Below are 12,942 nucleotides of genomic sequence, written 5' to 3' on the forward strand. Positions count from 1 at the left end.
AGATTTTAGAATCTGTAAAGTAAAAAATATTTAACAGAACGTTATCTATGTCATGTATGGCACTTCGGTCTCTTGTGGAGAAGGGATTGTCGAATATTTTGGGTTATTAGTATTCCCAGTCTATGTATGTAAATTTGTGAGTTCTTTAGTTTATTTTTTAAAAGGGGCAAATTTCGCTCTCTGAAAGATACGACTAGTACTGGTCTATTAGTTACCCAGCAAACAGACCGACGTGTTAATTACGTGAATTGTGGGTACATTTGTCACCAATATACGTAAATTGCTTACGTGAATTTCACGTGAAAATTTGGTTGGAATGTCACATTGAAAATACGTCTTTAAATTACGTGAATAACTTGTCTTCAATAGTCGTGTTATTTACCTTAAATAGCAATAAAATGTTTCGGGAAATTCACGTTGCAAATACGTGTTGATTAACGTATCTTTTAGGGAATGTATATATTAGTATTCACGTGAAAGATACGTCCTCGGTTCACGTAAATAATTCGACCTTAATTAACTTATGAATCACGTAATTATTATCCTCATATGATATAAATAAAACAAGCATAATATAAAGTATTAACAATGTATATTTATTTAGTATAATTTAGAGACTTTAAAACATTTGTCATGTAAATTTATTATACAAGATAATGAACAAAAAATGGTACCGGCCTTAAGACACATTAAAAAATTTGCCAACACAAAACACAACACAGGTCACTTTTTATTTCTAGGAGGACACTTCGACACTTTCTTATTTTTTTCTAATTGCATCATCGGCGGCACTTCAACCCTCGAGCAGTGAGGTAAACGTTAATACGAAAGACATTATTATAAATAAACCCACCTAAAATAAAACGAAGGAAATAAAGCTCTTCACGTTTCACTTTCACTTTTTGTTGAGAGAAATGTGAGAAGCTGATATTAGAGGTTATGATCATCGATTTTAAAAATCGATTATTTTTAAATTACAGTTAAACTATTCTACTTCTTACTTTAAATTAGTATTACGTATTTTCTTTTTGTTTTTAAATTTCTTCTACTATTAACTAATTGGTCTTACTAAAAATCTATTTCAATACCAGAATAATATAAAAAAATAATCCTATCGAAACGTATCTATTATTCGATAAATCGATTAATTTAGTTTTCGAACCAACTATGTTAATCACGTACCGTGGTCACGTGATAGTATTTAAAGGAGGAGAAAGGCTTGGTAGTACGTCATCACCGCGCACGATTTGAAAATTAGACTCAACATCATTTTAGCTCCTGTGATATTTGATATTTTTAAAGAAAAAAATAGCGTCAAATCAAGGTTGGATTGAAATAGTTATGCTAAATGATTTTAAAAGCGAAATCATAAACTTTTTGTTTAAATATTGGTATTATTTACATTACTTTTACGTGAAATACATCTAATTTTTCGACGTCCATAAAATACAGTGAGTAAAATTCAAGCGATACGTATTTAACCAACACCGTTGTAAAATTTTGTTTTCCAAAATATTTCTCAAAATTTAACCACAGGAAGTTATTTCTGTTTCGTGATTATTACGTGAAATAAACGTACCTTTGCGATGTAACCGACATTCACACCTATTATAAAAAACATGTACTATATTCGTCATTATGATTTTATATTATTCTAATATCAAACATGTATAAAGGAAGCACTAATATATAGGTGAATGATTTGGCACTGAAATACGTTTTTTTCCCGTCATAAATCATCGAGTTACGTATTCGTTGAAATTTGCCGTAAATTTAACGTAATCATCACGTAACTGCAGGAGCGTCATTTGAAATTTTGTTTGGGGGGGGAGGGCAAGCATTATACAGTATGTCCCTGTAAGTTGTATCCATATGGAAAACTTTTTTATTATTAATTTTACGAAAAAAAGTTATTCTTCATAAAAAGCTCTGCATGGTCCAAAACCTAAGATTCAACCATCAGATATCAAATTTTATGAATATTATACGAGGTATGTCAAAAAGTTTGAATTTCACTCAAGAGTAAAGTAGCTTTATTTTTCACAATATTGAAAATTGCTATTATGAAAAGTTGTTTGGAATTAAAAACTATATTCTAATATGCAATTACATCCTTCTAATTGAAAAAAAAAAATGTGTTGAAAAATTATGGATAACTAACATTATTTTCAGTAATTTTAATTCTAATAACTCTTTTATTATTAATTTTTCGAAAAAAGTGATTCGTAATAAAAAGTTCTGCATGGTCTAAAATACTCTAAAACCTAAAATACGAGGTGTGTCAAAAAAGATAAATTTAGATCAAAAGTAAAGTACCTTTATAGTTCAAAATATTTCAATAAGAAGGATATAATTACATACTGAAACATGGTTTTTAATTTTTAATAACTTTTCAGTAGTAATAACCCAAGGACATTGATAAATGTTCGAAAAATTTTTATAACAGATTTCGAAAGCTTGTTGCTTGGAAACAGACCGACGCCGTAGGCGGAGGTCTGTTGCCTGTAAGCAACAAGCTTGAGAAAGTTGTTAAAAAATTTTTGAGCATTTATCAATGTTCGAGGGTTATTCGGATAGAAAATTTTTTGCTGGTTATGAAAAAAAAATACAGAGCAGAAACAATTTATTTAAATGTGCAATTAACAATTCTTCCACCGTCCGATTTCCATCTAATTCATATTTTCTATCATTGCAAAAGTCCATAAACGCTTTCCATACAAATTTTTTACTGTAAACAGTATTCTTTGGTATATTTGATTCGATAATTTCATTAATATTCTCATCAGTATTACAACCAAATCGTGACATTTTGAAATATTGAATATTTGAAATGTCAAAATCGAAATGAAACGAAATGTAGGTATCCATAGCTACATGATTGAGTGAAAACAGCCCATGGGGTCTGTTTTCAGTATAATGTTGGTTTTATTGGTTGTATTCAATCAGATGACCACAAATTAATTGATTTCATTGGATTTCTAATTGAGCAAAAAATTTTCATAATAATAATTTTCGATATTGTGAAAAATAAATAATTTTACTCTTGAGCCAAATTCATTATTTTTGATATACCTTGTATAAAATTGATAAAATTTGACATAAGATGGTTGTATTTTAGGTTTCAGACCATGCAGAACTTTTGATTAAGAATCACTTTTTTTTCGTAAAATTAATAATAAAAGAGTTATCAGAATTGAAATAACTGAAAATAATGTTAAGTTACTCATAATTTTTCAAAAAAAAAAAAATTTCAATTAAAAGGATGTAATTGCATATTAGAATACAGTTTTTAATTCCAAACAACTTTTCATAATAGTAATTTTCAATATTGTGAAAAATAAAGCTACTTTACTCTTGAGTGAAATTCAAACTTTTTGACATACCTCGTATAATATTCATAAAATTTTATATCTGATGGTTGAATCTTAGGTTTTGGACCATGCAGAGCTTTTTATGAAGAATGACTTTTTTTCGTAAAATTAATAATAAAATTTTTTTCCATATGGATACAACTTACAGGGACATACTGTATATACAATACATTATATATGATGTAATGATGAAAATTGAGGTATTTTTTGTAAATTTCAGCCATTTTCAGGGCCAGGGGGCAAAAGCCCCCCTGACCCTATCAAATGACGCCCCTGCGTAACTGGGCTCAAACCTGTTTTCTGGGTAACTACCTACATGTAGAGAATATGAAAGATCATTAAAAAAATATTCAAAAATCCTTTATAAAAGGTATATTTATTAAAAATACTCATTCGGACTACATCACAGAACGTTTTCGGAATGACAATTCCACTCATCGGTGCTTCTTACAAGATAGATCTCTACCTATACATGGTCGAGCGACTAAAAATATATGGGTGAAAACCATTTAAATCATATAAAGTTATTATGTTACTTTATTGTGGATAATATTATGTAATGTTTGAACTTTTACTTGATTTACGTCATGGCAACGCTGTACTCCCAACTCTCTCTCTCTCTCCTATGGCGCTACAGCCCAAGTCGGGCCCTGGCCTCCCCTAGCATCCGCCTCCAAGTATCTCTGTCTCTGGCTGCTCTCCTCCAGTTGTCCACCCTCAATATCTCTTTAGCATCTGTTCTCACTTCGTCTATCCACCTCTTCCTTGGTCTTCCTACTGACCGACGTCCCACCATAGTTCCGCTAAGCGTTCTGCTAGGTGTTCTGTCGTTATACATTCTTATAAGGTGATCTGCCCAGCGCAATCTTTGTATTTTTGCATAATTTTCTATAGAGGGTTCTCTGTAATATTGGTACAAGAATAAAAAACCGCTAAACGCCGTAAAAGTGAGTGGCGCATACAATATTCCAGCTACAAAAGATCTGATATGAATACTACGTTGCGCGAAAATGTATTTTCAATTTGATGCAAAACAAAATTCTAGTTTTATTTTAAAATATTTTTCCATGATATTTGCTAAATTTGAAGTAAAAGCCCCACAAAAGAGTAACTTTGATACAGTTTGAATTTTGAAACTCTTTTGTGGCGCATTTATTTCAAATTTAGCAAATATTATGGAAAAATCTTTTAAAATAAACCTAGAATTTTGTTTTGCATCAAATTGAAAATAAGTTTTCGCGCCACGTAGTATTCATATCAGATCTTTTGTAGCTGGAATATTGTACAAGAATAAAAAACCGCTAAACGCCGTAAAAATGAGTGGCGCATAAAATATTCCAGCTACAAAAGATCTGATATGAATATTACGTGGCGCGAAAATGGATTTTCATTTGATGCAAAACAAAATTCTAGTTTTATTTTAAAAGATTTTTCCATAATATTTGCTAAATTTGAAGTAAACGCGCCACAAAAGAGTAACTTTGATACAGTTTGAATTTTGAAACTCTTTTGTGGCGCGTTTACTTCAAATTTAGCAAATATTATGGAAAAATCTTTTAAAATAAAACTAGAATTTTGTTTTGCATCAAATGAAAATCCATTTTCGCGCCACGTAATATTCATATCAGATCTTTTGTAGCTGGAATATTTTATGCGCCACTCATTTTTACGGCGTTTAGCGGTTTTTTATTCTTGTATCAGGAGTTTTTCAAAGTTATTTATAAATTAAATGTATGAAGTTGAATACAATGTTCCTCTATTACACGTCAAGCTTTATAAATGGTCACCTTTGTTGCATTATCTCCCAAATGATCTAGTGTCCATCGACTGTACACTAGATTTTTTTTTATTCGAAATAGATTGAAAAAAAAATATTGAGATGGCCGGTAAATGAAGTAGGATTGCCCGTTGCCAGATCAAATTTAGCGTCGTAACCACTACAACTACATAAATCAATTCGGGAATAATCGTTAATTGGATTATACTTTTGTAGCTTAATAACTTCTAAACGGCTTAACCGATTTTGATTAGTAAACATGAGTTTGAAACGTATTGACCAGTAGTATCTGATGGATCTACGGTCAAGTATGATAACTGAAGCTATTACAGGAATTATTGAGCTTGAGAAACCGTTTTTCCCACAGGAAATAGATTTTATCATACTTATGAAGCCTATAACCTAAAAAATTCAAATTTTCCGGGATATGAGGTATACACCGTTAAATTCGTCTTGAGTCCTTCTTCAAACGCTAAGTTATTGGCGCAATTCGTAGGTTGAAATGTTGAGTAATTGTCGAAAAACCAAAATTTTCAAAGTTTAGTTTTTCAGTTTTTCGGCTATACTGAGCCGTGTGTATGTCTGATCCTGACGGCTTAGACACCATTTGAAAGCTTAAGTCAACACTATTAATTTGATGTATTTGCGGTTCTCCTGGCTCTTCTTGATCCGAATATATATACCCCCAAAACATATGCCATTTTGTACCTACCAAGTCCTATAGCTGGCTTATGGGTGGTCAAAAGTCACAAACTACACCGGTTCTAAATCGGCCCTGACCCACTCTTCAAACACAGGAAAAATATCAAATCGGTTTAACTTTCAAACACACATACATATACAGCGTGTCTACTTGAGTTGGAAACATATGGGAAACTTTTTTATTATTAATTTTACGAAAAAAAGTTATTCTTTATAAGAAGTTCTGCATGCCCCAAAACCTAAGATTCAATTATCAGATATCAAATTTTCTCAATATTATACGAGGTATGTCAAAAAATATGAATTTCGGCTAAGGGTAAAGTACCTTTATTTATCTCAATATCGAAAATTCTTATTATGAAAAGTTGTTTGGAAATAAAAACCAAGCTCAAATATGTAAATACATGCTTCTAATTGGAAAAAAATATTTTCCAAATTTTTCTCAAATTTATTGATACTAACTTCGTTTTTATTCATTACACATACGATAACTCTTTTATTATTACTTTTACGAAAAAAAGGTATTCTTTATAAAAATCTCTGTATGTCCTAAGACCGAAGATTCAACCAACAGATATGACATTTTATTAATTTTATACGAGTTATGTCAAAAAATATGAATTTCACTCAAGAGTAAAGTACCTTTATTTTTCACAATATTGAAAACGGTTATTAAAAAAGTTGTTTAGAATTAAAAACTATGTGTCAATATGCAATTACATCCTTCTAATTGAAATACTGTGAAATATAAAGGTGCTATAATATTGAGCGAATTTCATATTTTTTGACACACCTCGTATAAAATTAATAAAAGTTAATATATCATGGTTGTGTCTTTGATTTTAGACCATGCAAAGTTTTTTATGAAGAATAACTTTTTTCGTAAAATGAATAATAAACGAGTTATGATATTTGTAATAATTAAAAACGATGTTGAGTATCCATAAATTTGAGAAAAATATTTTTTTTTCAATAAGAAGCATGTAATTGCATATTTCATCTTAGTTTTTAATTCCAAACAACTTTTTATCATAAGAATTTTCGATATTGAGAGAAATAAAGGTACTTTACCCTTAGCCGAAATTCATATTTTTTGACATACCTCGTATAATATTGAGAAAATTTAATATCTGATAATTGAATCTTAGGTTTTGGGGCATGCAGAACTTTTTATAAAGAATAACTTTTTTTCGTAAAATTAATAATAAAAAAGTTTCCCATATGTTTCCAACTCAAGTAGACACGCTGTATATCCACAAACATTTTCCCTTTTTTAAATAAAAATTAAGTCACATTTCTAAGCTCTATAACTTTTGAATGGTATAACCGATTTTCAAAATTAGACATGCGTTGGAAAGGTAATGATCAGTTTTATTAGAAGCCGCAAAGGTTAGACTTAAATTTTTAAAGTTTTTGGGAGTTGGGGACGAGAACGAAAAACAGACCCTAAATAGGAAGGGCCATAAAATCTACACTCTTGGACCAAAATCGATGGTTGACATATAAATGGGTGACTTTTTTTCTAAACTTTAAGATGGGAGTTTGCCCAATTTTCAATTCAGTCAGATTTAGAAAATCGAAAATTTCGTGTATATATAGTGTCTCGTGTAGGGGGGTGTATTTCTGCGCCACTGGCGAGAACTGCCGTTCTCTGGTAATTTTTTCGATATAAAACTAACAGCTTTGATAACCAATAAATCGAAAACTATTAATTTTATCAAAAAAATGTATAATGAACATTTTTTGCTTATAATTAATATTTTTACCAGCATTTGCGGTCAAAATATAATAAAAAATTTCCACCCTCGAGATGAGGTGGCAACCACCCCATGGTAAAAGCGTCTTTCGGCATCATATAGATTTTGATCCTTGGACTATCCACTACTTGTTGTCAAATTTTCAAGCAAATCTATCCATTCTGTAAAAATTGCGAAGTGAAAAATTTCAGTTCCTGGACTAATTATACTTTTGGAGCTCTATAACTTCTGAACGGTTTACCTGATATTGATCACTAAACATGAATTTGAAACGTATTGACAAGTAGTATCTGACGCATCCAAGATCTAGTATGATAACTAAACGTATTACAGGAATTATTGAGCTTGAAGAACCGTTTTTCCCATAAGAAATAGATTTGATTATACTTATGAAGCCTATAACTTAAAAATTCGAATTTTCCCAGATATAAGGTATACACCGTTAGACGCGTCCTGAGTCCTTCTACAAACGCTCAGTTATTGGCGCAATTCGTAGGTTGAAAGTTTGAGTAATTGTCGAAAAACCAAAATTTTCAAAGTTTAATTTTTCAGTTTTTTGGCTCTGGTTAGCAGTGTGTATATCTCAGCTTGATCGCTTAGGCGCCATTTGAAAGCTTAACTCAACCCTATTGATTTGGTATATTTGCGGTTTTCCTGTCTTTTCTTGAACCTAAGATATATACGCCCAAAAAATATGCTATTTTGTATCTACCTAGTCCTCTAGCTGGCTTACGGGTAGTCAGAAGTCAAAAATTAAACCTATTCTGAATCGACCCTCACACCTTCTTGAAACACAGAAAAAAAAATTCAGATCGGTGCAACTTTTCCACACACATACATACATACATATCCACAAACATTTTCCATTTTTTAAATAAAAATTGAGTCATATTTCTGAGCTCGATAACTTTTGAATGGTATAACCGATTTTCAAAATTAAACATGCGTTGGAAAGGTAATGATCTGTGCTATCAGAAGCCGCAAAGGTCGGGCTTAAATTTTTGAAATTTTTGGAAGTTTTGGGGACGAGAACGAAAAACAGGCTTTAAATGGGAAGGGCCGTAAAATCCACACCCTTGGACCAAAATGGAGAGGTAACATATGGATGAACGAGTCTTTTCCTAAACTTTAAGATGGGATTTGGCCCAATTTTCAATTCAGTCAGGTTTAGAAAATCGAAAATTTCGTGTATATATAGTGTCGCTTGTGGGGGTGTTGTGCGCCACTGGTGAGAACTGTCGTTCTCTGTGGATGCGCCATTCATTTTTACGGCGTTTAGCGGTTTTTGAAGTTATACTTCTTTAGGCGCGATTGAGAGTAAAATTAGTTGCTGAATCTTTCAAGTTATGTATAAATATATCAGTACAAGAAAAGGTGTGAAAAGAATATATTAGTGTTTTTAGTAAATATATTTATTATAATTTTTGTGTCTTTGGATTTGTCTTCCTGAGGAGTAAGATGAGTATTATTAAAACATTTTATTGTATATTTATTATACTTCACCTTCCAGTCTGTTTGTTACCGTGAATTGTCATTAGGTACGTCCGAACCCATACATACACAGTCCTCGTAGCGTATTTGGTATAGCATTCGGCCAGAGATCCAGAGGTCTTGAGTTCGAGTCCGGAGCAACCTAATACTTTTTTTTATTTTTTTGAAAGCGGTAAGCACAAAATTAGTTTGGTGTTTAAAAAAATTAAAACAAACTGTTTAAAGTATATTTATTTTTAAGAAATCATATAATAGAAATATAACTTCTTACGTGCGTACAAAGTACACACACATTCTTTTTTTATTCTTGTATCAGGAGTTTTTCAAAGTTATTTATAAATTAAATGTATGAAGTTGAAGGCAATGTACCTCTGTAGCTTTATAAATGGTCACCTTTGTTGCATTATCTCCCAAACGATCTAGTGTCCATCGAATGTACACTAGATTTTTTTCTATTCGAAATAGATTGAAAAAAAATATTGAGATGGCCGGTAAATGAAGTCGGATTGCCCGTTGCCAGATCAAATTTAGCGTCGTAACCACTACAACTACATAAACCATTTCAGGAATAATCGTTAATTAGATTATACTTTTGTAGCTTAATAACTTCTAAACGGCTTAACCGATTTTGTTCACTAAACATGAGTTTGAAAGGTATTGACGAGTAGTATCTGATGTATCTAAAATCTAAGGTAAGTATGATAACTGAAGCTATTACAGGAATAATTTTTGAGCTTGAGAAACCGTTTTTTCCCATAGGAAATAGATTTGATCATACTTATGAAGCCTATAACTTAAAAATTCGAATTTTCCCGGATATGAGGTATACACCGTTGGATTCGTCTAAAGTTCTTCTACAAACGCTCAGTTATTGGCACAATTCGTAGGTTGAAATTTTGAGTATTTGTCGAAAAACCAAAATTTTTAAAGTTTAGTTTTTCAGTTTTTCGGCTCTACTGAGCCGTGTGTATGTCTGAGCCTGACTGCTTAAACACAATTTGAAAGCTTACCTCAACACTATTGATTTGATGTATTTTCGGTTCTCCTGTCTCTTTTCGATCCGAAGATATATACCCCCAAACAATATGCCGTTTTGTACCTACCAAGTCCTATAGCTGGCTTATGGGTGGTCAAAAGTCACAAACTACCCCGGTTCTGAATCGGCCGTGACCCCCCTTCAAACACAGAAAAAAAAATTCAAATCGTTTTAACTTTTCCACACACATACATACATACATATCCACAAACATTTTCCCTTTTTTAAATAAAAATTGAGTCATATTTCTGAGCTCGGTAACTTTTGAATGGTATAACCGATTTTCAAAATTAGACATGCGTTGGAAAGGTAATGATTAGTACTATTAGAAGCCACAAAGATCGGATTTAAATTTTTGAAGTTTTTGGGAGTTTTGGGGACGAAAACGAAAAACAGACCCGAAATAGGAAGAGCCGTAAAATCCACACCCTTGGACCAAAATGGATGGTTGATATATGGGTGAGTCTTTTCCTGAACTTTAAGATGCGAGTTGACCCAATTTTCAATTCAGTTAAATTTAGAAACTCGAAAATTTCGTGTATATATACCTAGTGTCGCATGTAGGGTGGTGTGGGTGGGTGTGCGCCACTGGCGAGAACTGCCGTTCTCTGGTAATAGCTCGTGGTTGAACCTTATTCTCCATATACCATTGTCACAAATGGGTCCCAGTATCCTCCTTAATATCTTTCTTTCAAAAGTATTAATAAAGTTTATTGTCTTTTCTGTCATGATCTACGTTTCTACACCATATGTTGCTATTGGCCGTATGCTGGTTTTATATATTTTAAACTTAAATTTCCTATGGATGTCTTTAAAACCAAACACCTGCGACAAAGAGAAATATACTTTGTTAGCAAGCATTATCCGTTTCCGCATTTCTTCCTCCTCTCTGCCATTCTCTGTTATCTGTACACCCAAGTATGTGAGCTGTTCTACTACTTCTATATTAGCGTCGTTTATTGTTAAATTCTGCCAGTTTCGTTGGTTTCTTGCTTCTATTGGGGATTTAGTTTTATGTATGTTGACGGCCAACCCTATTTCTTTCGCATTTTCTTCAAGCTCCATATAAACTTCTGTGACATCTCTTGAGGTTCTTCCCATCAAGTTTACATCATCTGCTTACACCGCAATCTGCTTAGACTTATTAAACAATAAATTGTTTGGGTTTATGGACATTTTTCTGATGACATATTCCATAAATATATATAAAACAGAGTCGGAACCAGCCCATCTTCCTGTTTTAGCCCTTTAGTTATCTGGAAGGGATTTGTCAATTCATTTTGAACTCGTACTTGCGCTTCTGTGTGAGTCATGGAGGCTTGAACTAACTTTACCAATTTCCTTGGTATACGATATTCTTGCATAATTACATATACTTATTTTATATCTATGTATGTTATCATAGGCATAGGCTTGTCGAAAATCTACAAAGATTTGGTAGATATCTATGTCGTGCTCCCAGGCTTTAGCTATGTGGAACTCCCAACTATGTGGGTAATAACTTTAATCCATTTAAAGGATTTTCACCCATATATTTTTAGTGCATCTTTTATGTCTTCTATTTATTATTAATGATAACCTATTCTGTACGTTTTATAGTTATTTATGATATAAGTGTTAAAAGTACATGTTTAAGGCACGCATGTGAAAGTTTGCAGAAAAGAAGACCTGGGGGGAGGCGATAAGGCAGGACATGTTGGTAAAGGGGATTAACATTGATATGACCCAAGACAGAATTGTGTGGAGAAATGCAATTAGGGAAGCCGACCCCGCATAGGGATAAGGCAAAGAGAATGATGATGATGATGATGTGAAAGTTTGCAGAATGAGCGAAGCGAATTCTGCTATTCACATGAGTGCCTTAAAAATGTACTTTTTAACACGTATATCATGCAATATTTTTTCTACAAAGGTCTTATATATCAACAATTATAATTTATTCATTCTAAACTATAGGACAATATCTACACAAACTTTTACTTGAACTTGAATGACATTCCATTTTTATATTTTTCTTGACATTACATCAAAACTGCCTATACTGTCAATACGTAAATCATAACAACTATAGAATAACATATTACTTTTATTGTTGTGTATTCTAACAAATTTTAATAGTTTTTTTCGTTTTTTTCTACAAACGTGTTAAAAATGCAAGAATACAGTTTAAATTAAATTTTAAAAAACCTTTTAAACCACCTTTTTCAAATTGCGCAAGTTGTACTATTAATATTAATGTTAATAAATGCAATATAAATATTTTGACGTTTCACAATTTGACAAATCACTTTTAACTGCAGTGTTTTAAAATTTTTAAAGCACTAGTGCTTTAAAGTAGCAATTTTAACGCTCTTATTGAGTGCTAAAAATTGCATTTTTAACACGGTTGTAGAAAAAATTATAAAAGCTTGTTTTGAAATAATATTTTTTGTTTTTTCAGAAAAAGTATTGTGTCAATGGAAAGAAAAATATTAATATATCAGCACATAAAAATCAACTAGGCATGGCAGTGGGTACTATTACAGCAAAACTGAATGTGGAGCATGACACAGGAAAATCTTGTGTTGACATTCAAGCTACTATCAGTAAAAAGAAGTAAAGAATATTGTATTGTAAATTCCTTTAATAAATAAAAATGTTATGTAGAGTAAACTCGCTTCAATAATCCCACTTCAATTGTCACAAAACGTTGAAATAGACCTTTTGAATCCATAGTTTGACGGTACCTACTCTTGTAGTTTTTGTGATAGTTGGAACTCGATTTAAAAAAAGCTTTGGACATTTCCAGAAAGTGAAAATGGTTGCAAG

At 31.8% G+C, this 12,942-nt stretch overlaps 1 protein-coding gene across 1 annotated transcript in view; it reads left to right on the forward strand.

Annotated features, from left to right (window-relative positions):
- Positions 1-12,786, forward strand: part of LOC114349391 (uncharacterized) — a 34,743-nt gene extending 21,957 nt beyond the window's left edge. The window contains exon 4 of the mRNA XM_028299747.2: positions 12,575-12,786. Within this exon, the coding sequence (XP_028155548.2) occupies positions 12,575-12,733 (159 nt within the window). The 3' untranslated portion in view covers positions 12,734-12,786. The remainder of the gene's footprint in view (positions 1-12,574) is intronic.
- Positions 12,787-12,942: the final 156 nt, after the last annotated feature.

The sequence above is a fragment of the Diabrotica virgifera genome, chromosome 1 (genome assembly GCF_917563875.1).
Source record: "Diabrotica virgifera virgifera chromosome 1, PGI_DIABVI_V3a".
Classification (NCBI taxonomy): domain Eukaryota; kingdom Metazoa; phylum Arthropoda; class Insecta; order Coleoptera; family Chrysomelidae; genus Diabrotica; species Diabrotica virgifera.